We start from the raw sequence: 22,583 nt of genomic DNA, 5'->3' as shown, positions 1-22,583 counted from the left end.
CCTTTGGTAGTCTCCTGGGAAGCTTGGGCTTGGTGGAGCACGAAACCTGAAGTACATGGTCTGGAGAGGAAAAGGGTGGAGCTCGAGGTCAAAGGAACTTAGCAACTAGGGCCCAGCCTGACGGGCAAGTCAGTGGCTGTTTCTTGAGATGCCAGTAAGAGAAATTTGCTTGGAGCTCGAAAATCCAGAGAGGCAGAGGCAGAAGCCTGGTTTTGTCCTAGTGGACAAAAATGGCTGCTTTGAGAACAGCCAACTACTTGCTCTCACAGACAGGCATTGTGTGGGCGGAGCAATGATCCAGGCTGACTGACTGGCAGCCAAACCCTGGGGGTCCAGCCATAAATTCTTCGGAGAGAAGGGGAGCCTGTTCTTTCCCAGAATAAATGATAAGTCTCAGCTGGTGGTGGTAAAATAGATGATGCTGACCCATTTATTTCATGTGAAACAGGGACTTGGGTAATGGGAGGGGTTTTGAGGGTGAATGCATCTGATTCGCTGGAGTTATGGGTTACATTTCATGTAACGACCCAGCCCTATCATAAGAGGGGGAGAGTGGTACTTAATTATCCTGTGGGTGGGGGAAGAACTCCAGGTACAGTTAGAGGTGATTGGTTGAAGATCAAGACACCAGCACATCTTATCAGCATAGGATGAATGTTTCCAGGAATCCCCAGGTGCACACTGAACGGGTTTCTTGTCATGAAAGGGTTAGGGTTGTAATCTCCATGAGGACTATGTGATGCTTTTTAGAGGATCTGGGGTTCCCCAGATCAGGCAGAGAGGGAACCCGGCTGAGAAATGGAGTCCGTCTTCTTATACCAAGCTCAGAGGCTCTCCAGAAATGCTTTGCCCTTAACAGCAGGGTCCCACATTTCTTGTGTGTTCTTTCTTACTGTGTGAGGCAAAAGTAAGCAACAAGAATATTTTGTGTGTGGTGCTCAGATAATTTAAAAGGGGGTGGAGTGGGTAGACATTTCTCCCAAAGATTTGGGGAAGAAAAACAACAACAACATATGCTTCCAAGTCTTGATCTGTTCAGCTTTATTTCTCTTTCAAGACAAATTGGAGTAGTAAATAAAGTGATAGTTGGGGGAAACTCTAGAAAGCAATGAGGAGCAGAAGGAGACGGAGTATTGAAACACACAGATGGTGAAAATAACAGAATGGGAGTAATGGTATGATTAGATCTCTTTTTTTCTCTGCTGATGGGCCAGGACAAGTTACATGTTAATAGTGAGCCTGATTTTGTAGTATAATGGAAAGAAAAATAAGTATGAGTGAGTCCAAAGTTAAGAGTATGGTATGGAAGGATTGTCTGACTGAGCCAGAGGCATGTGAAGTAGAGATGCTGCCTGCCATCCTGTCCCAGGCTCAAATCCTTTGCAGCAACTCAGATGTAGTGGTAAGGTCCTCGAACAAGGGTATCATGGTGTTACCCACTTACTCCCTAGAGCTGAGTCTGTGCTTCCTGCTCTGGTAAAAGTAAACTTATAGATGGAACAAGGTTCATCCACTCTGAAGTCACACCCATGTTCCTGTATTTTTTTATCTTCTTGTAAGATGGTCTATCTTATATCTTCTGTTTATGTATTTACAAGACAGGGTCTCACTATGTATCCTTGGCTGGCTGGCCTGGAGCTTGCTATGCAGACCAAGATGGCCTCAAACAGAGACCCATTGCCTGCCTTTGCATCCTGAACGCTGGCATGAGAGGCATGCACTACCACGCCCAGCCCACCATCTTTTTACTTTTTAAAGAAGTGTCCATCCATCCTTCTGGACTCAGCCCAAGTTCTAAGATCTGTGAGAGACTAGAATGAGTTTTTACTGAAGCATCTTTGAGCTTTGTGTTGGGTAACCAAACAATTATTTCATGAACATTTGTCTTGTTTCTTTACTGGAGTTTGGAAACACTGAGCTTGTGTATATCCTGTGTGTACTTTACAAAAGATAAAAACATAAATGACTAGGCTAGGGGAAAGGGTTACAACTGTAAAAAAAAAAAACCATATTATTTGGGTACAATTCCCATATCTTTGATCAAAATAGAGAACCTATCTGAGCCTTCTAGAATAAAACTGATGCTAGACTTTTTTCTTTTAAGATAATTAATTAATTATACATTGATTTTTAATATCTTCCAAATAAAATAGTTTTGATTTGCATATGTAGTAATGTACTGCTTTTCAGCACATTGCATTTCAGAATAAAGACCTTAAGAAACATCTTGCTATTAAGGGGATACTTGGGGACATTCCCCCCCTTCTTTTGAACAGTTACAAATACCCCAGGGTGGCCGGGAACTGAGTTCCTAACTCTCCTGCTTCATCCTGAGGGGGAATATTCCATTTGGGGGGTAAAATAATTCAGAATACAATTTTAGCAACATGTGTGATTCATGTTCAAAGACAAAAGTGACACATCTTCTTGAAAGTTTGTTTTTGTGCTTAATTCTGTTATTCAAATAGTTTTCTCTCAAGACCCAAAAAAGCCAAGGCATTGTCCGCTGTGAGTTTGTCCTAGATGAAAGAGAGAGAGAGAGAGAGAACTGTTTTATTTAAAAGCATGATTGACTTGATAAAGCACTTAGTAGATAGCATTACTTTTTGTTTGTTTGTTTGTTTGTTTTTAACATTTATCTGTGTGTGTGTGTGTGTGTGTGTGTGTGTGTGTGTGTACACATGAGGGCAGAGGATTTATGCATTTAACTATACTGAGCTTATTTTAAGATATTAAAGCATTTGTTTTTTTTTTTTTTAACAGCCTAGCTATTTTAGAAAATGGAGTCATAGCTGTAGGGAAATGAACTGCCATGGCTTCTGTGTTCAGTTCAGCAAGAAGACGGAAGTTCAAGGCATGTACCTTTGTTTCCTCATCAAACTCTGCCATGGACTCTATCAACTTCCCAGGCTCCTGCTCGCCTAGTGGAAAGGGGTAATCAGTTCCCAGAACGACTTTATCCTAAAAGGAGAAAATACAACTTTATTTGTAAACGTGAAGACATTAAAGAGCCCCCTGAACAGTTAACTTACTTATTATATGCACTAGTCTAGTAAAAGAACAAATTTCTTCCTGATTTACTAGAAACAGGACTGGTTTAACATTGAAAAGGTTGAGTTTTCATGTTGCTATTTTTGCCCCAGCAGGTGTCACTGTTAGGCCTTCTAAAAATTGATTCTGTGTGTGTATGCTTACAAGCGGGAGGCCAGAACACAACCTTTGGTGTCATTCCTCAGGAGCTGTCCATTTTGGCTTTTTGAGACAGGGTCTCTCACGGGCCTGTAATCCATTAAATATGCTCATCTGGATGGCCTGTGATCCCCAGAGCCACCTGTCTCTGCCTTCCTAGGGCTCGGATTATAGGTGTGCACCATCACACCTGGATCTTTTTAATATAGGTTCTGGGAATCGGACCCAGTTTAGTGTGCTTGTATGGCAGACAAGTCACTGAATGAGCTAGTCTCCACCTCAGCCCATATTTTCCCTTAATAACTGAAATACAAATAATGAAATATTTGGTAAAACATGGATATATTTAGATGAAATGAAATATTTGACCTTTCTTACAATGATACATCATAAGTAACTCTGTAAGAATATAGTTGGAAAGAAAAGTTTTGCGCTAAATGGTAGTGTAACTATGTATAGCTTTGTAAATTATCCCTTTGTTGATTTCTCTTGAGCTTTCCCAGATGAAGTGTGGTATCCTTTCTGCTACAGCCCTCTACCTGAGTCAACCGCTTCCTGCCACAGCAAGCTTTTCACAGGTTGCTGACTTTAATGGATCAATTCTGCAGATTGTAATGTCCTATGTATCTTGAACTATGAGAGAGAGAGAGAGAGAGAGAGAGAGAGAGAGAGAGAGAGAGAGAGAGAGAGAGAGAGAGAGAGCGCCACATGTGTGAAGGTGCTGGTAGAGAGAGCAGAAGATAGCGTCAGATCCACTGGTGCTGGAGTTAAAAGTGGTTCTGAGCTGCCTGCTGAGGGTGCTGGGAACTGAACCTGCATCCTCTGGAAGAGCAACAAATGCTCTTCTACAGAGCCATCTCTCCAGCCCTTTGAACTCCACTCTAAACCAATTCATTAATGTGTTACTTAGTTTTAAATTTTATAGAGCTTTAAAGTTACAAAAGAGTTGCAAGGTAATTCAAGAATCTGCCATATATCAATCACCCAAGTTAAGAAATTGTTTAAAATTTCACACCTGGCCTCATTATTTTCATATGTTTGTCTGCATAGATATACGAATGGATTGATAGTGAGTTTGGAGACCTCATATTCCTTTACTCCTAAGTAAATTATTGTCTGTTTCTTAAAAACAGGACTTTTTCTGCTCTTTTCTGTTTGTTATATATATATATATATATATATATATATATATATATATATATATATATATATAACATTTGTTTATCGGTGGTGGTGGTAGTGGTGGTGGTGGTGGTGGTGGTGGTGTGTGGTGTGTGGTGTGTGTGTGTGGTGTGGTGTGGTGTGGTGTGAAGTGGGGGTGACATGTGGAGATCAGAGTACAAATTATGGGAGTCAGTTTTCTCTGTCCACCCTGTGGATTCTGATCAAACCCAGGTTGTCAGGCTTGGTAAAGATCCTTTAACCCGTGGAGCCATCTTGACCTCTTCCTTCTTTTCTTTCTTGAAAGGGTCTCACAAGGTAGCCATGGTTGGCAAGTAACTTACTTTGTATGCCAGGGTGAGCCTAGAAATTCTCAGAGAGCTTCCTGCCTTTACCTTGAGAGTGTTGTGATTAAAGACATTTGCCAACTGGCCTGTCTAAGAAGACACTTCTCATATAACTACAGCATACATTTCAAAATTAGGAACTAGAGCGTGGGGGTGGGGAGGCATCTGCTGCAGTGCACACGTGGAGGTTTAATGACAAATTTTTGGGAGTCAGTTTTCTCCCTTTCAGAGATGTCACTGACGCTGTCCATCAGTTTGTGTGGGAAGTACTTTACCTATTGAGTCAATTCTCTGGCTCAACACAGTGTTTTGTATTATAACTGATACTGTTTTTCAGTTGTAACAATAGTGTGATTGATCTGTCTGTCTGTTTATCTATCTACCTATTTATTTATTTAGATAAGATCTCTCTACGTAGCCCTGGTGGTCCTGGAACTCACTGTGTAGACCAGGCTGGCCTCAAACTCACAGAGATCCACTTGTGCCACTGCCTCCTGAATGTTGGGACAAAAGGCATGCGCCACCATAACCAACTTATATAGTTATTTTTGTATTTGTGCTTTGATACATAATACTTTTACGAGTTCCTCAGTACATGCAGTGTTTGATACAGGCTTACATCGTGTAATGATCAACTGGAAGCATTACACAGATATCCATTAGCTAATCATTTATTGCTTCTTTGAGATAAAACAATTCTCTGCTATAGCTTTTTGCGACATACAAGACATTTCTGGCTAGAGTCACCTTTCTCTTCAGGAGAACTCTAGACCTAGTCTTTCTTTTTAACTTTCACTTTCTGTTAACCTCTTCTCTGTTGCCTGCCCCGCCCCCTCAGCCTTTGGTAAACATCGTTCTGTGCTGTTTCTACAAAGAGGGCTTTTGTAGATTCTACCTGTGTTCGGTTATGTAGTGTTTCTCTTTGGAAGACTGCTTCATTTCATTGATGTTCTCTAGGTCTATCTGTATGCATGCATGCATGTATGTATGTATGTCCTGTATGCATATGTGTGTGCAGGTATACATGCCTGGACACACATGAGGAGGCCAGATGAAGATGCCAGGTGTATGGCACTCTCCACCTTATTCCTGTGCGAGAGCGTCTCTCACCAAGCCTGGAGCTAGGCTGGTAGGAAACAAGCTTCAGGGATCTTCCTGTCTCTTTCTCCTTCAGAGGCAGGGTTATAGCGAATCCCAGCTTTTTACATGGGTGCTTAGGATATGAACTCGCGTCTTCACACTTGCACACAAGTACTCTTACTTTGAACCATCTCACCCACTATCCATGTTGTGTACTCCAAGTGAAAGTCCCTCAATACAGCGAAGGCCATATATGACAACCCCATAGCTCGAATTGTACTGACTGGGAAAAATGAAAAGTTTTCTGTAAGATATGGAACAAGACAAAGATTATGCACTTTGACCACTTTTGGTCAACAGAGTTCTGAAAGTTCTACCCAGAGCACCGAGGCAGGAAGGACGAGGAAGGAACAATTCAGACTGGTCAAGAGGAAGTGAGCCTGTCTCTCTCTCTCTCCAGATGAATGTGTCATATGTGTAGGAAGCCCTAGGAGCTCCACCACTCTTTAGAATTACTTATAGAACTCCGTAAAGTTGCTGGATGCAGTACCAGTGTGAAGAAATCCTTAGTGTCTCCATAGCAGCAGCAAACTGTCTGAGAAAGGAATCTCACTTATAAGAGTTACAGCAAAACACTAATTACCTGGCAATAAACTTAACCAAAGAGGTGAAAGATCTCTGTAACAAAAACTGTACTAATGAAACAAATTGAAGACACAATCCATGGAAAGATATTCTGTATTAATGGGTTGGAAGAATTAATTTTGTTAAAATGGTCACACTACCCAAAGCAGTTCAGAGTCAATGTAACTCCTCTCAAAATAGCAATGACTTTTTTTTAAAAAAAATGGAAATAGAAAATCAATCTTATAGTTTGTATGAAACCGCAAAAGATCCTAAATGCTCTTTGAAGTGTTAGACCAAAAAAGCAAAACAGGAATGACCACATTGATTTTAAAAATATACTGCAAAGCCACTGTCACCAAAACAGCATGCTATTAGCATACAGCAAGCACTCAGCAAATAGAACAGACTAGAGACTAGAAGTTAAATGCAGTCATTGAGCTTAAATGAGTCAGGCAGTGTTTCTCTACCGAAGAAAGGACCATCCTTGATGAATTTTGTGTGTGTGTGTGTGTGTGTGTGTGTGTGATCATATATTCTCATTTCAAAGAAGAACAAAATGTTTCCATTTTAGCAATGTGGATGGAACTGGAAGCCATTATGTTGGGTGAAATAAGCTTGTCACAGAGAGATGCCAGCAGTCATATGTTGTCTATAAAATAGTTGAGCCCATAGGAGTTGACAGTAAACTGTTAGTCACCAGAGACTGTAAGAATAGGAAAGAGAGAAACAGAGGGAGAAGTTGATGAATGGAATAGGGACAAGAAGTTCTGATGTATGCCTGCTGGCATGGTGCATGTCTGCAACCCCTGCCTTAAGAGGTAGCAGATCAGGAGTTCAAAGCCAGCCTGGGTCATATAGTAATCTCGGTTACAAAGTAAGACCCTGTCTCTAAAAGTAACAACCAACGCAGTAACTAAAGAACTCCAGGAGATCTGACATGCTATTATACAGTGGGATGACTATATATAATATATTGGGTAGTATATGGCAAAAAGCCAGGAGAAATGACTTGTAATGTTTCATCATAAAGGCATCTTTGGGTAGATATGTTTAACCTGATAGAAACATTACACCATTTACAAACTTATAAAAACCACACGATATCATATATACATATGTGTGTATATATGGCACACAGACATACACTTATATATATAATCTGTTCAAAATAACTTTAACCTTAAAAGGTACTTCAGTTGATAGTAAACATTGGAAGGAATGGCCATCTAAAAATAAAAGTCTGACCTGGCTATGGGTGGCAATTGTCTTCAATACCAGCACTGGGAAGGCAGAGGGAGGGGGATCTCTGTGAGTCTGAGGTCAGCCTGGTCTACATAGTGAGACCTTGGCTCATGTATAAGAATGTGTTTGTATATGTATTTATATTTGATGGCTAGGGAGATAGTTCAGAGAATGCCTGTTGCCCAAACATGAGGAACTGAGTTCAAATCCCCAGTACCTCAACTGAATATGTTTGTGCATGTGCCTATCTATAATCCTAGTGCTGTGGGGAAAGAGACAGCAGGAGTGCTGAGGATTGCTAGCTGCCAGCCTAGCTCCAAATTCAGTGAGAGACCTTGTCTTAAGAGAATAAAGCAGTAAGCAGGGAGGGGGTGGCACAATCCTTTAATCCTAGCACTCGGGAAGCAGAGGCAGGTGGATCTCTGAGGTCGAGGACAGCCTGGTCTACAGAATGAGTTCTAAGACAGCCAGGGCTACACAGAGAAACCCTGTCTCAAAACCAAACAAGCAAAAAAGAACAATGGGGTGGGGGGGAATAAAGTAGAGCGTGACAGAACACATGACATCCAACACACACACACGCACGCACACACACACACCATACAGTTTCAAAGGCCATGATAGACTACCAAGACTATTTTTAGATTTCTGTATTCATCTGTATATGAAGCCAAGAAAACACACCTGCTGTAGAGGCCCCAAAGATGTAAAGTTCTGTCTCCTCACATCTGTGCCAACAGCTGATCTTGCTCTAGCTCTCTGCTTGGTAGTCACCAGGGGTTCATCTCTTCCTTTTGCTAACGCTGTTTACATTGCCAAAGTACAACATGATTTTAAAGTCCCACGCTTATAGTATCCTCATCAGCTACATTAGCATGAAGATGAAATCCAGGCATTCATTTTCTAATTAGGAATTCTTCCCTTCCCAGCATGATGGCATTCTCTGATATAAATATGCTTTAGGAAGCAGTCTGTCCTGTTTTAATATGGAGAAAGCAAATGAATCTAAAGCACAAGTGAAAAACCAGTCTTCTGGTCTTCTGTAATTCATCCCTCCTGATTAAGATATTTCCTTAGTTCCCTGTGTGTGTGTGTGTGTGTGTGTGTGTGTGTGTGTGTGTTGTGTTCAGAGGATAATGTCAGGTGTCAGAACTTGCCTTCCATCTTGTTTCAGTCAGGGTCTTTCTGTTGTTTTTCTGCTGCATATACCAGGCTAGCTGGTCTGTGAGCTTCTAAGAGCATTGGGATTAAAGATGCCCATGTTACAATGGCCATGCTATGATGCCCATGCTACAATGCCCATGCTATGATGCCCATGTTACAATGCCCATGCTATGATGCCCATGTTACAATGCCCATGCTATGATGCCCATGTTACAATGCCCATGCTATGATGCCCATGTTACAATGCCCATGCTATGATGCCCATGTTACAATGCCCATGTATGCTATGATGCCCATGTTACAATGCCCATGCTACGATGTCCATGCTATGATGCCCATGTTACAATGCCCATGCTACGATGCCCATGCTATGATGCCCATGCTACGATGTCCATGCTATGATGCCCATGTTACGATGCCCATGCTACGATGCCCATGCTACACTGTCCATGCTATGATGCCCATGCTACACTGTCCATGCTATGATGCCCATGCTACGATGCCCATGCTATGATGCCCATGCTACGATGCCCATGCTATGATGCCCATGTTACAATGCCCATGTTACAATGCTCATGCTACCTACATGTCCAGCTTTTACATAGGTTCTGGGGACTCAAGCACAGGTGCTCAGGCATGCATTTCTAGGGCTTTACCCATTAAGCCATCCCATCTCCCCAGTTCCTTGAATTGTATGTATATGTTTATTTTGTCTGTTTGTTTTTTAATGCTACCACAGAACATCAAACTCATGGTTTGGAAACTTTAAATTATCATTTAGACTTGCTTTTAACTTCTTTCTGTAGAAGGTTATATATCTACTTGTAATTATCTGTTTTTTTTTTTTAAGATTATTTATTTATTTATTATGTACACAATGTTCTGTCTGCCAGAAGAGGGCACCAAATCTCATTATAGATGGTTGTGAGCCACCATGTGGTTGCTAGGAATTGAACTCAGGACCTTTGGAAGAACAGCCAGTGCTCTTAACCTCTGAGCCATCTCTCCAGCCCAATTATCTGGTTTTTAAACTTTTCTTATCTATTATCCAAATGTTTACCTTTTGTTGGTAACTGTCTTAGTCACTGTTCTATTGCTGTGAAGAGACGCCACAACCAACATTTATAAAAGAAATACTTTCATTGGTAGCTGGCTTACAGCTTAGAGGTTTAGTCCATTATCATCATGGTGGGGAGCAGGCAGGCTGGCACTGGAGCAATAGCTGAGAGATACATCCCTGATCCACAAGCAGTGAGAGAGACAGCAGGCCTGGCATGGCTTTGGAAATGTCAAAACTCACCACCAGTGACACAGTTCCTCCAACAGGGCCACACCTCCTAATCCTTCTAATCCTTTCAAACAGTTCTATTCCTTCGTAACTAAGCGTTCAAATATATGAGCCAATGGGGCCCATTCTTATTCAACCTTCACAGTAACTTTTGATCATCTTCAGCATGATAGTACTTTTATAAATTTATTAGTCTTGAAACTGGTCTAGACCTGGGCTATCCATAATTGCTTAGATTTTTTTTTCTTTTTTAAAAAAATCTATCATCCTTAGATTCTTTTACTTTAAGTTGATAATTATTATTTAGCCTTTTTTCCCTCTGCTAAGGATAATTCTCTGAGCTGAACTTTTGAGAAATCTTCTCTGGAGATGGTTGGAATATTACTTTGACACACATGCTTATAATCAACTTGAAATTTGCTTTAGTAAATGTGTGAGTAAGGTGAAGAAACAATTTCTTGAATGGGGGTGGGGCTGGGGAGATGGCTAAGTGGTTATGAGCATGCGTTACTCATGGAGAGGACCTGAGTTCAGTTCCCAGCACCAATCTCAGGCTGCTCACAACGGCCTGTAGCGCCAGCTCCTGGGGATCTGACTCTTGTCTTCTAGTCTTTATGCACACTGCACTCATGTGCTCATAACCATACCCTCATATATATGCACATATATACATACATGTAATAAGAAACACCAACATCGTTTTTTAATGTTTGAATATAAAAAAGAAGTAACCATGATGCAATTAGTCCTGAAATATTAGATGCAGAAAAGCAGGCATGAAAGAACTCAAAATGAAAGTCTTATTAATTTGGAGCTCTTGTTTTGAGGGAAAGGAGACTGCAGCAGGGAGGAAAGTGGGGGAAAGAGATTCCTCAAGGTTTATGTGGTACTGCAGGAAGGAGATCTCTACTTGGCAGATGCTTACTAAATGCTTACGTGAGTTAAAAATAGTTTGACAAGTTGCTGCTTCTGTCCCTGGTCAGGATGGTTAATGTAGGCCCTCAGTTTGGCAGCACTTAGACTCACCTAGACAGCACCTCTGGCCATGCTGAGGAGGGGGGTTTCTAGGTTGGGTAAACTGATGAGAAGACTCGCCCTGATTCCATGGGCTGAATAAAGTGGAGAAAGTGAGCCGAGCACCAGAATTCATCTCTTTCAGAAGAAAGAGATGTGACTGCCACATGACCAGCTGCCTCACACCCGTGCAATGATCAATGCTTTCCATGCTATGATAGACTATAGGCTGGAACTGCGAGCCAAAATAAACCTTTTCTTCCTAAGTTGCTTTTGTCAGATGTATTATAACAACAAGAAGAAAAGTAACGAATTCACCTACTTTCTTATAGCAGGAATTGTCCTATGTATTAAATGGGTCGTAGGAGAGTCAGGCTGAGGAAGCCTAAGTATGGCCTTGCATGGACAGTTTCTCTGTTATCTTTCTGCCCAAGCTCCCTGGGACACACAGACTGTTGGGTTTTCATCACGTCTGCTCCTGGGTGTCTAAAAACTGAACTTTGAAGAGTCTACTTCTACGAGGCAGTGATGTCATATGCCTTTAATCTCAGCAGAGGCAGGCGGATCTTTGTGAATTTGAGGCCAGCCTGGTCTACAGAGTGAGTCCAGGACAGCCAGGACTGCACAGAGAAACCCTGTCTTGAAAAAGCAAAAACAAAAAAATGAAATAAAAATAAAATAAATAAGTAAAATTTAAAAATAAATAAAAAAGAAAAAACAAAAACAAAACAAAAAAAGTCTATTTCCTGGGGAATCTACTAAGATTATGGGCCATTTTCCAGAGGTAAATGTCTGAATGTATTAAGGTGACATTTTGCATCTACTGTATTTTGGAAAGCCCCCTGTAAGGATTGTGTGAGAGCCAGCTGTGGTAGCACACACCTGTAAACTGAGGTACTTGGAAGTGAGTATGAGACAGATGTGGTAGAAGGTGCTGAACTGTTTAAGAGTGGAGAAATCAAGGTATGCTCCTGACTGTGGATGTGATGTGACCATCTGCCTTGACGTCTCTACAGCAATGGATGATAACCTGGAAATGTAAGCTCGAAGAAACCCCTTTCTCCTCTGGGCTACTACAGTGATGGAACGCCATGGAGCTAACAGGGGTTAGAACCAGGACTTACTCTCTCAATGTCCACAGCTTCTTGAAATGGGAGTTAGAAGCCTCTCAGGAGGCTCGCGGGCATCTAGATAGGGCTTCCCTTGTTTGTACACTGAAGGCATAGGAAGGCACTATTTATCCAAGTTATTTGGAGATATAAAATAAATGTAAATGTCAAGTTGGTGAGAACCAGGCAGGAAACTCTGTTTTAAGTCATGTTATAAGTATTTCTACTAACGTGGCATCCTCTACTTCCTGCCATAGCCCTAGAAATAAGAAAAATTTTCTCTAATGATAAAGAACTTTTTCAGTAATGGCAGGCCCCTGAGTTTGGATGTCCAGGATCACTGTGAAGCCAGATTTGGCAGCTCATATCTATGATCCCAGCAGCAGTGCATATTTCAGATATTTTACTACCTCATACTTTCATTTTCCCTCAAAAGTATCCAACTTGTCAAGTTGCTGTCCCCAGACCATCTACCTTACCTTTCCTATGACATCTGTCAACAGCTTCAGAGACCGAGGGTCATGAACCAGCGAGTCTGTATAGAAGGAGCCAAGGTATTTCCTGGGGTCAGATGAATTGTCCTGGGCACAGAGATCAGGGCGCATGTTGAATCCATGGGCGATTCTTCCTACAGTGAAGGGGAAAGCGCCACCTGCAAGGGGACAGAGGCAGGAGGGCTGCAAGCTCAAAGACGGACGACGGACGATAGCCTAGGCTACAGAGTGAGTTCAAGGCCAGCCTGGGAAACTTTAATGAGACCTTGTCTCAAAATACACTCAAGGAGCTGGAGACGAAGCTCAGCAGGTAAGAGCTCTTGCTGTTCTTACAGAAGACAGAGTATGGTTCTCAGCACCCGGTTTCCATGAAGGCATCTTACGACCACCCATAACTCGCTGGCTCTGACACCCTCCTTTGGTCTCAGAAGGTACCTGCACACACAGAGTACATGCAGATGCATGTGTATGTGCGCCCGTGTGCGCATGCGCACACACCCATACACCCACACACCAATAGCAACAACAATAATATTTTTAAGAAATAAAAAGGGCTTGGATGTAGCTTGGCATAGAGCACATGTGTGGGGCTTTAGATTCAATGCTCAGTAGCACAACAAACAAACAAACAGTAAATGGATGGGGAGCTAGTTCACTGGGTAAAGTGAATCACCATGCAGTGAAACCATGAGGCCTGATTCTGAATGACAAGCACATGTGTAATCCTAGCTCTGGGGAGGTGGAGACTGAAGGATCCTGGCCTTGCTGGCCAACCAATGTGTTCAGCCAAATTGCTGAGCTCAAGGTTTATCGAGAGATCCAGTCTTTTGTTTGTTTGCTTGGTTTTTTTGAGACAGGGTTTCCTCTGTAGAGCCCTGGCTATTCTGGAGCTAGCTCTGTAGTCCAGGCTGGCCTCAAACGCAGACATCTGCCTTTTTCTGCCTCCTGAGTGCTAGGATTAAAGAAAGTCGTGAGCCACCACTGCCCAGCTGAAAGACCTTCTCTTAAAAAAAAAAAAAAAAAAGGAGGGGGGTGGTGGATGGCACCTGGGGAACAATACCCAACATTGTCCTTGGCCTTTACATACTAATGCATACACAAATAAACATGATAAACATACACACACACACACACACACACACACACAGAGAGAGAGAGAGAGAGAGAGAGAGAGAGAGAGAGAGAGAGAGAGAGACACCAGACCATCTCTCTTCTTTAAGTACCAGCTTTTGTCCTCTCCTCACTCAACATGTGCACAGAGAGGAGTCACATGAAAACACAGGGAGAAGGCAGCCATGCATGCACTGGGAAGACAGCCCTCCCCAGAAACCAACCCCACCAGCACTTCCTTCTTAGGTTTCTAGCCTCCATCCATGAGGCTTTCAGTCACCCCGGCATTTTCTTAGGCCAGTCTGAACTGATACAAATAGGGTCTCACCTCCATGTGCAAAACACACTTTGAGTTTGGGAAACTTCTCGAACACCCCACCCATAATCATGGAGCAAATGGCCATGGTGGTCTCCGACGGCATTCCTGGAAGGGGAGACAGTTACATGACTCAGCTCTCTAATCTTAAGCAAGAAGAGGCTCTGGAGCATGAGTGGTTGCAGAGCAGCAGTGATGTGCAGAATTTTCAGTGATGTGAAATATGGGGGCCCTTTGCTCCAGAGATGACCCAAATGCACACAGGGCATTGCTCAGCCCAGAAGCATCATCCTAAGGTCCCTGTTTACTAACTCAAGGAGAGAGAGTTAAGTAGTGTAAGAGATGGGAACGGGCAAACAAAGGGGCTTGGCTTTGGTCCTGATGAGGCAGGCAAGTACTGGATGTAGTTTAGCTTGGAACTCCTATTTGGTTGGGCTTATGCACACCTGCCCTTGTAATAATGCACTTGGCAGATCAATCCCTTCACTTGCACACACTATGCAAACACACACGCACACACCTCTTCAAACAGTGACCATGGCAACTTCAGAACTCCCAGGCCCCTTACCTGCATCAGATTACATCTACCCTCATCTTTGAATGTGTTATAAGTTTCCCCGGCCCTGATTACAATCAAATTTAGACAATTTCTATTCAAGTGTATTCCCAGCATATCCAGCTAGGAAGAATAGAAGGATCTATCTGGCTTAAACTGTTTTGGGGAGTATATACACGGTGTGTTTTAACAACCTATTAAGGAGAATCCTCTATTTATCATCTCATGCCTACCCATAACCGGGCAGGTATATAATTAAAATAAAATGTGTTATGGGAAATGACAGTCATAGTAAGTGTTAAGTCCCAAACCCCAAAAGGCAGTGACACTGACCATGTCTCAAGTTGAGTCTGGGCCCTGCTCAGGCTGGACAAAGAAGGATTGCTGGTGGACAGAAAAAAAAAAAAAAAAAAAGCCCAGGCGCAGCATTGCTCAGAAACCTGGGTCTCTCTCTGCCCGAAAGAGCAATGTCCCTTGTTTCTTTCCACCTCAGGCAAATGAGGCATCCAATAACCTATCAAAACCTACAACTGACCTCCACACTCCTTCAGTCCCTATTGTAGCTATGGCGAGTTTCAAAGTCGTGACAGGCCTCTTCTGGCACTAAACTCCCAGGCTGTTCTAGCGCCCTTTAAAATTGGCCCCGCCCCCACGTCCCATGCTGCGCCCTAGCCTTCCTCCCCACCCCCCTCCCTAGAGATAGCACTGGCAGCTGCCAGGAAGTCCCTCCTCTCTGCTTCTTGAGAGGTAGCCATGGCAGTCTTGGACTCCCCCAAATGGCCTGTGGTTAATCTCTCTCTGCTACCCTAGAATAGCCGGATGGTGGCTTCATAGTTACCAGGAACCCTTTCTTTCTTTCCGTGCACCACGGATCGGTCCGCCGCGGATCACCCCAGCCTCACTCACAGTAAGAAAATAAATGCGCGAGCTAATCTAATAAACAAAAGAGAGACTGTCAGGATTGACAGTGTTATCTTCTGTGTCTGTGCTATCCCTTCACTCCCAATGAAGTTAGTTTGCAAATCTATGTGAGTTCTCACTTGCGGCTCTTTGGATAAGGGGCCAAGAAGCTGGAAACTTTTCATCTGGTCTGACCCTGACTACCAGGACACGGACTTGCCCTCAGTTTTCTTTTCAGTGTTGAGGATCACACCTAGGTCCTTGTGCTTGCTAGCCAAGTGCTCTAATGCTGAGCTAAGTCCCCAGCCTCACTCCTTTCGCTTTGGGATGCGTAGTGTTAGGCGTCAGGGCCGAAGCTATTTGATGCCATAGCCTGTGTTTCTTCACCCCAGGATGTTCTTTTCTGTCTCGTAGGGTTTTTGTGGTGGTGTGTAAATAATGTCAGTAAAGTTCCTGGTCATTGGAAGTGTTCAGCAAACATTAGTCACCCCTCAATTTCCTCACTGTGAATGTAGGGTGACTGTCAGGTTCAAACTCTGCCAGTCAAACAAAAAGCCACCATTCCTCAGAAACTCATGATGCCAGCTTTCCTCTACCAAAGGGGTCGTTTCCTTATCATTAGCAGAGGGGATGGAGGGCTATCTGTGGTGTGTGCTGGCCTCCAGATCCCTCAGCATCACAAGTACCTGCTACACACTGCAGAGTCATGCTGGCATCCTGGCTTTTCTTACCCTGCCTCCTGCCCTGATCTTTCTCCAGCTCAGCAGCTTTCCTCCCTACTTACTCAATCTTCTTATGAGCCTGCTATTTCGGCCATCTATGCACTCTCTCGGTCTTTCTCTTCTGCCCTCTCTTTGTCTTCATCTCTCTTACCCCTCTGCCCTGCCCCCCACCCCCACACTTGGCTTCTCTTCTCATGCTGGCCGTGTTCAGCCTGTAACTTTCTCTGTTCTGGCTCATATCTACATGAATTCCTATCTACACCACTCTCTCCCTCATATCCACAATAAAAACCTTCCCCTCAACTACCATGTCCACTGGAGCGGACACACCAAGTGTACAGTTTTGATGGTTGGTTCCTGGCAATGGGTTATTTTTGAGGGTTCTGTGATAGTATCTGGTGCCCAGGTACAGCTCACTACATGTTAACTGTTACTGTTAAGCCTGCCAGGTCTCTGCTGCCTCTTGGGAGCTAAGACTAAAAAATTACTGGGTTCATGTGAACCTCTTCAGGCGCTTCACACTCCTACAAGCAGCAGTTGGTCCCTGATGCTGTAACCCCAAGGTGTACTTGGGGATACAGTGCCCCATGGCTGACCTAGAGATCTTGATTGCAAGCCGAGCCTTCACTGTCAGCTCCTTCTGTCCCTCTCTGCTCTACAGCACAGGTGTGCCTAGCTTCTGGGCCTCCTGAGAACTCCAGGAGCATGGTGGATTGTATCCATCTGGCGGGTGGTTTTCCCAGTAGAGCTTCCGAAGGCACGGTGAGAGATTATATCATTTCCTTCTGGTTCTTTGTAAGTCAACTTTGTGCTAATCAGGTGTGTGTGTGTGGGGGGGGGGTTGTGTTTATGTGTTTGTGAGTGTTATGTGTGTGAGAGCAGGAGTGTGCAACTGAATGGGGGAAAAAAAAAGAAATGAAAAGGAAGGAAAATACGACTGCTCCTAGGTACAATGTAGGAAAAGTTTATTACTGACATGTGGGAGAGCACAGCCAGAGGCAGGGACATCTGGGAGTCCAGAGTGGACATGACTGGCTTAAGCTGTGACATGTTGAGAGAAAGGGGAATCAGGTGCATCCAGGAGGTACAAAGAGAACAGGCAACCAAAATGGTTGGAGTATGACTGGAAAATTTAGGGTAGGGAGTCGGGGGTATGCCATCCAGGAGGGTCCTGTGACAGGCAGGAACTGAGGGGTACTGGGAGGGCCTGGTGGCCAGGTTCATTTTGATATGTTAACTAGGCCCCTCAACCATTTACCCCAGGTTTGAAGGCTGACAACCAGGACACATGTCTGGAGGCCACAGCACAACCTTACATGTTGTTCCTCCATCTTGTTTGGATCAGGGTCTTTGTTTTCCCACTGTGCAGGCTAGCTGGCCTGAGAGCTTCTGCCTTCCAGATTGCCATAGGTGCACTAGGATTACAGTGAGCGACCGTGTCCAGCTTTTTATAGCTTCTGGGTGTTTGAACTCCATGCTTCATGCTGCTGCTCTGTGGCAAGTGTTTTGTCCACTGAGCCACCTCCCCAGCTAAGCACCAAGATCGCAAGCAACGGTTAGTTACTTGGTGGGTAGGACGCTGCCTCACTAGAGCCATCAATACAGACTGATGAACCCACCTGTCTCCATCTTAGGCTTAAAAGCCCTCTTATAGTAAAGACAGACTAGGCTCATTCCTGTTTATAATTTAACCTCTGTTTTTCAAGCATTGGGCTAGGCCCCACCTGTAACCTTAACTACTAATGGCTCCATACTGCTTGTCCCAGGAGACAGCACCCATGTCTTTGACTCAAAAAGTTATTATAATCTTTCTTTTTTCTTTCTTTCTTTCTTTCTTTCTTTCTTTCTTTCTTTCTTTCTTTCTTTCTTAAGTTTTTCAAGACAGGGTTTCTTTGTGTAACAGCCCTGGCTGTCCTAGACTCTTGTAGACCAGGCTGGCCTCGAACTCACAGAGATCTGCTTACCTCTGCCTCCCAGGTGCTGGGATTAAAGGTGTGTGCCACCACGCCCAGCTCATAACCATCTTTCAACCCTACCTTTGTTTTAAAAGGTTGTTGTGACATTTTGTTATGACTATCTGTTGTCAGACTGTCTTGTTACGACCACCTTGTCACCATGTCTTTGTTTTAGGAGGTTGTTATGACTAAATTGTTATGTTATGTTCTGCTCCTGTAACCTATTTTGCCTACTAAATCCCCTATTTGGAAACCTCCTACCCCTGAGCTATAAAAACCTTATCTTCCTCACATCCAATGCTGATCTCTTGAACCCCACCTTTGGGGGAGACAGTTGGAGAACACAAATTAAAAATAGTTTACTTTGCCGGGCGTGGTGGCGCACGCCTTTAATCCCAGCACTCAGGAGGCAGAGGCAGGCGGATCCCTGTGAGTTTGAGGCCAGCCTGGTCTACAAAGTGAGTCTAGGATGGCCAAGGCTACACAGAGAAACCCTGTCTCGAAAAACAAAACAAACAAACAAACAAAAATAGTGTACTTTAATTAATTGCTTGCTTTAATTAACTTGGCCATTGTGATTTGGGCTGGTGGTCTTTCTTCTCCCATCTTTGGGGTTAACACAGACCATCTCTCTCATTTTAAAGATAAGAAACTGAAGCCCAAGGAAGCAAAGGAGTTTACTGCAGACCACATGGAGGGGTAGAGAGTGTTCATAGCCCCCACACTTTATATTTGTTCCTTATCTTTTCTTTTTACTAGGACTGAGAGGTGGATAGGGCACGTGGAACTTTCTCCTCTTTCCTTTTCCTGGCAAAGGGCAAAAGAGAGGAATAAATGGCAGTTGTGTTGAAAGCCTGGGTCTCCGGCAGCCTAAGGCCTCCCTCCCACACTTGGACGGTGAAAACTGACCTTCCATTGATAACTTCAGGTTTCTTGTTTACAAAAGCTGACATCACTATCAATGTCTTAAACAACAACAACAACAATAACAGAAACACTACAACCCTGATTCACAGGTATGGCTACTGTTTTGGGAGCCTATTTGGAGGACTGTATAATAAAGGGCCTTTGCAGTCAGGTAGATCTGTTAAACTGCATTTTCTCCCATGGACTGTGCATCCTAGCTAACAACGAATCACTGTAAGACTCAGTTTCTCAAACAAACAAACAAACAAACAAACAACAACAACAAAACAAAAACAAAAAAAATCCCTCAGTTTCTCCATATATGAAACTGCCATCACAGTGCCAACTTTGTCAGTTCAATATATGACTTTCTATGTGGTTCCCGGTCAAACATAGAATATTTATCTGAGTAAGAGCCCAATCAATGGTAGTTTGTTATTATTCTCAATCTAATCAAATCCATGTGTTTTTCCCCCTGCCCCCCATGGCAGAACAGAGTTCCACGGATAGCTGAAAAAAAGAAAAACTCAAGAGTTGATTCTGTGCTCCCATCCCTAGTCCAGTACAAACCTACGAGCCAAGGCAGCCAGTATTTGGCCATTCGTCCATCCATCTGCATATCCCAGGGATGCACGAACAGCGAACAGTTCAACCTCTCAGCAGCCTTCAATAGAGCGATGAGAAAGAAGTTATTTGGGGTAACTGCCTTGTCTGATTCTACATTGATCTGAATAAATAAACTCAAATACTCTTGAAGCTCCTTCTTGAGCTCTATAAAAGGCCCTTTGACCAATTTATTCCTGCTTGAAAAAATAAAAATAAAAAGGGCTCTCAGAATTAACCATAGGTTGATAGATTTAACATATTGTGTGTGTGTGTGTGTGTGTGTGTGTGTGTGTGTGTGTGTGTGTGTGTGTGTGTGTGTGTGTAGAGGCCATAGGATAGCCTTGTATGTTCTTCTTGGGCGCTGTGGTTTTTGAGACAGGGTCTCTCACTGGCCTGCGGCTCGCTGATTTGTCTAGACTGAGCAGCCAGTAAGCACGAGGGATCTGCCTGTCTCCAGTTGCCCCATCTGGGTTCACAAGTGCACACTGCCATGCCCAGGTTTTTTGTTTGTTTGTTTGCTTGTTTTATTTTTATTTTTTTTATATTTCCTTTTATATATCTTTTTAAAAAACTTTATTCTTGTTACATCTCAATGGTTATCCCATCCCTTGTATCCTCCCATTCTTCCCTCCCTCTCATTTTCCCCTTATTCCCCTCCCCTATGACTGTTCCTGAGGGGGATTACCTCCCCCCTGTATATGCTCATAGGGTATCAAGTCTCTTCTTGGTAACCTGCTGTCCTTCCTCTGAGTGCCACCAGGTCTCCCCCTCCAGGGGACATGGTCAAATGTGAGGCACCAGAGTACGTGAGAAAGTCATATCCCACTCTCCACTCAACTGTGGAGAATGTTCTGACCATTGGCTAGATCTGGGTAGGGGTTTAAAGTTTACCGCCTGCATTGTCCTTGGCTAGTGCCTTAGTTTGAGTGGGACCCCTGGGCACAAATCTGCCTATCATAATGTTCTACTTGTAGGTTTCTAGGACCCTCTGGATCCTTCTACTTTGCTATTCTCCCATGCTTCTCTCATCTAGAGTCCCAATTGTTTGTTTTAAATATAGATTCTGAAGACTGAATTCAAGATCTTGTATTTCCAAGGTAAGCATGTTAGTGACTGAAAACCTCTCTAGTCCCCTGACTCAAACATTTTGATGGAGAGCACAATGCTTAAAGTCTTATGTCACACATCAAACGCAGGGAAATTCTCCTCCTGGCACCCGCGGTTTAGCCTTTCAGCACAACTGGGATGGTATCCTTGGAGTCAGGGCAGGAGGGATCCCTCCTTCTCCCTGCTTAGTCACCTAAAGTGCCAGAAATTGAGCAAACAAGAGCCAAACATGATTATGGACACCTGTCAATGCAAGTTCAAAGCAAGTGTGAACTACATAGGGAATTTCAGGTTACCTGGGGATGCACAGAAAGACCCTGTGTCAAAAACAGACAAACAAACAGACAAAGCACTGCAGGAAGATGAAGAGCTGGGCCTTAGGACCTTACAGCTAGAATGGGGGTAGGCTGGCCTGATCTAAGTCACGAAGACCTTGGACATAGCACTGATGGGGTTTCTGGGTGTTGTGTGTACTCTCTCTGATCCTGGAGCCTGGAGACCTGCTGAGTGGTCTCTCATGAACAAAAGAAATTTACTGGAGAGAACTCTCAGTGCCCGAGCTGATAAGTTCTAAGATGAGTACTATGGGCCAACCTTCCTCAGAGTCTTGTGAGAAATGGAAAGACCATGTGGGTGGAATGAACTTTAGTCAGTGCAATATTTAAGTCCCCTCAACAGTTTTACTGATGACTTTTTTTTTTTTTTTTTGCAACTTGACAAGCTAGAATTATCTGGGGAGAGAGAACCTCAACTGAGAAACTGGGTCCATCAGATTGCCTGTAGGCAGGTCTGTGGGGCCTCTCTTGATTGGTGATTGATGTGGGAGGGCCCAGACCACTGGGCTGGTGGTTCCCCAAGTTGCTTTGGTCATGGTGTTTCATCACAGTAATAAAGGGAAACTAGGAAAATGGTCATTAATCTCAGTGTTCACCAAGGTTCCCAACAAACTTTCATTAGGATGCTTTCTTTTTAAGCGTACTAGGATACAAGTGTGACTCACCTACCTTTACACACTTGTGCTCACCCAGCTAGTGAAATGCGGCTTGCGTATGCTTGTGTATGTAAGCATTTTTTGAACAGCATGGTTTTGGATAGCTAGGGATCCTAGGCATGACAGGCAAAGGGTAAACTGGAGATCTCCAACTCAGTGGGCTGAGGAGCACAGCGATATAAGCTTTATTTTGTTTTGCTTTGTTTAGTTTTTAGTTTTCAAGCCAGGGTTTCTCGGTGTAGCCTTGGTTGTCCTGGAACTCTCTTTGTAGACCAGACTGGCCTTGAACTCATGGAGATCCATTTGCCTCTGCCTTGAGACATAAGCTTTTGACGGTACAGAAGCTAACTGCTTTCTGACCATGAATGCTAGTTGGAAAGAAAATACTGACTTCTTGCAGGGTGTGGCGAGGCACATGCCTGTGATCCCAGCACTCAGGGAGGCAGAGGCAGGCAGATCACTGTGAGTTCGAGGCCAGCCTGGTTCACAAAGCGAGTCCAGGACAGCCAAGGCTACACAGAAAAACCCTGTCTTGAAAAAAAAAAAAACAAAAAACAAACAAACAAACAAACAAAAAAACAGAAACAAAATCTAAAACTAAAACTAAAACAACAACAACAACATACTGACTTCTCGGGATGGCGTAGGCTTCATCAAGGCACCTGATCGTGGTCCTTTGTGAGATCTGATCGCTCACTA

General features: G+C 43.6%; 1 protein-coding gene across 1 annotated transcript in view; it reads right to left on the bottom strand.

Moving 5' to 3' along the window:
• Positions 1-2,329: 2,329 nt before the first annotated feature.
• The window catches only part of Acmsd (aminocarboxymuconate semialdehyde decarboxylase), a 37,719-nt gene continuing 17,465 nt past the window's right edge, over positions 2,330-22,583 (bottom strand). Inside the window, exons 6-10 of the mRNA XM_051147293.1 lie at positions 19,751-19,844; positions 14,154-14,249; positions 12,701-12,873; positions 2,863-2,961; positions 2,330-2,519 (exon numbers count right to left, since the gene is read on the bottom strand). Of these exons, the coding sequence (XP_051003250.1) occupies positions 2,457-2,519; positions 2,863-2,961; positions 12,701-12,873; positions 14,154-14,249; positions 19,751-19,844 (525 nt within the window). The 3' untranslated portion in view covers positions 2,330-2,456. The remainder of the gene's footprint in view (positions 2,520-2,862; positions 2,962-12,700; positions 12,874-14,153; positions 14,250-19,750; positions 19,845-22,583) is intronic.

The sequence above is a fragment of the Acomys russatus genome, chromosome 6 (genome assembly GCF_903995435.1).
Source record: "Acomys russatus chromosome 6, mAcoRus1.1, whole genome shotgun sequence".
Taxonomy (NCBI): domain Eukaryota; kingdom Metazoa; phylum Chordata; class Mammalia; order Rodentia; family Muridae; genus Acomys; species Acomys russatus.
Note: the sequence above shows the minus strand (reverse complement) of the source record. Positions and strands in the feature narration are given on the sequence as shown.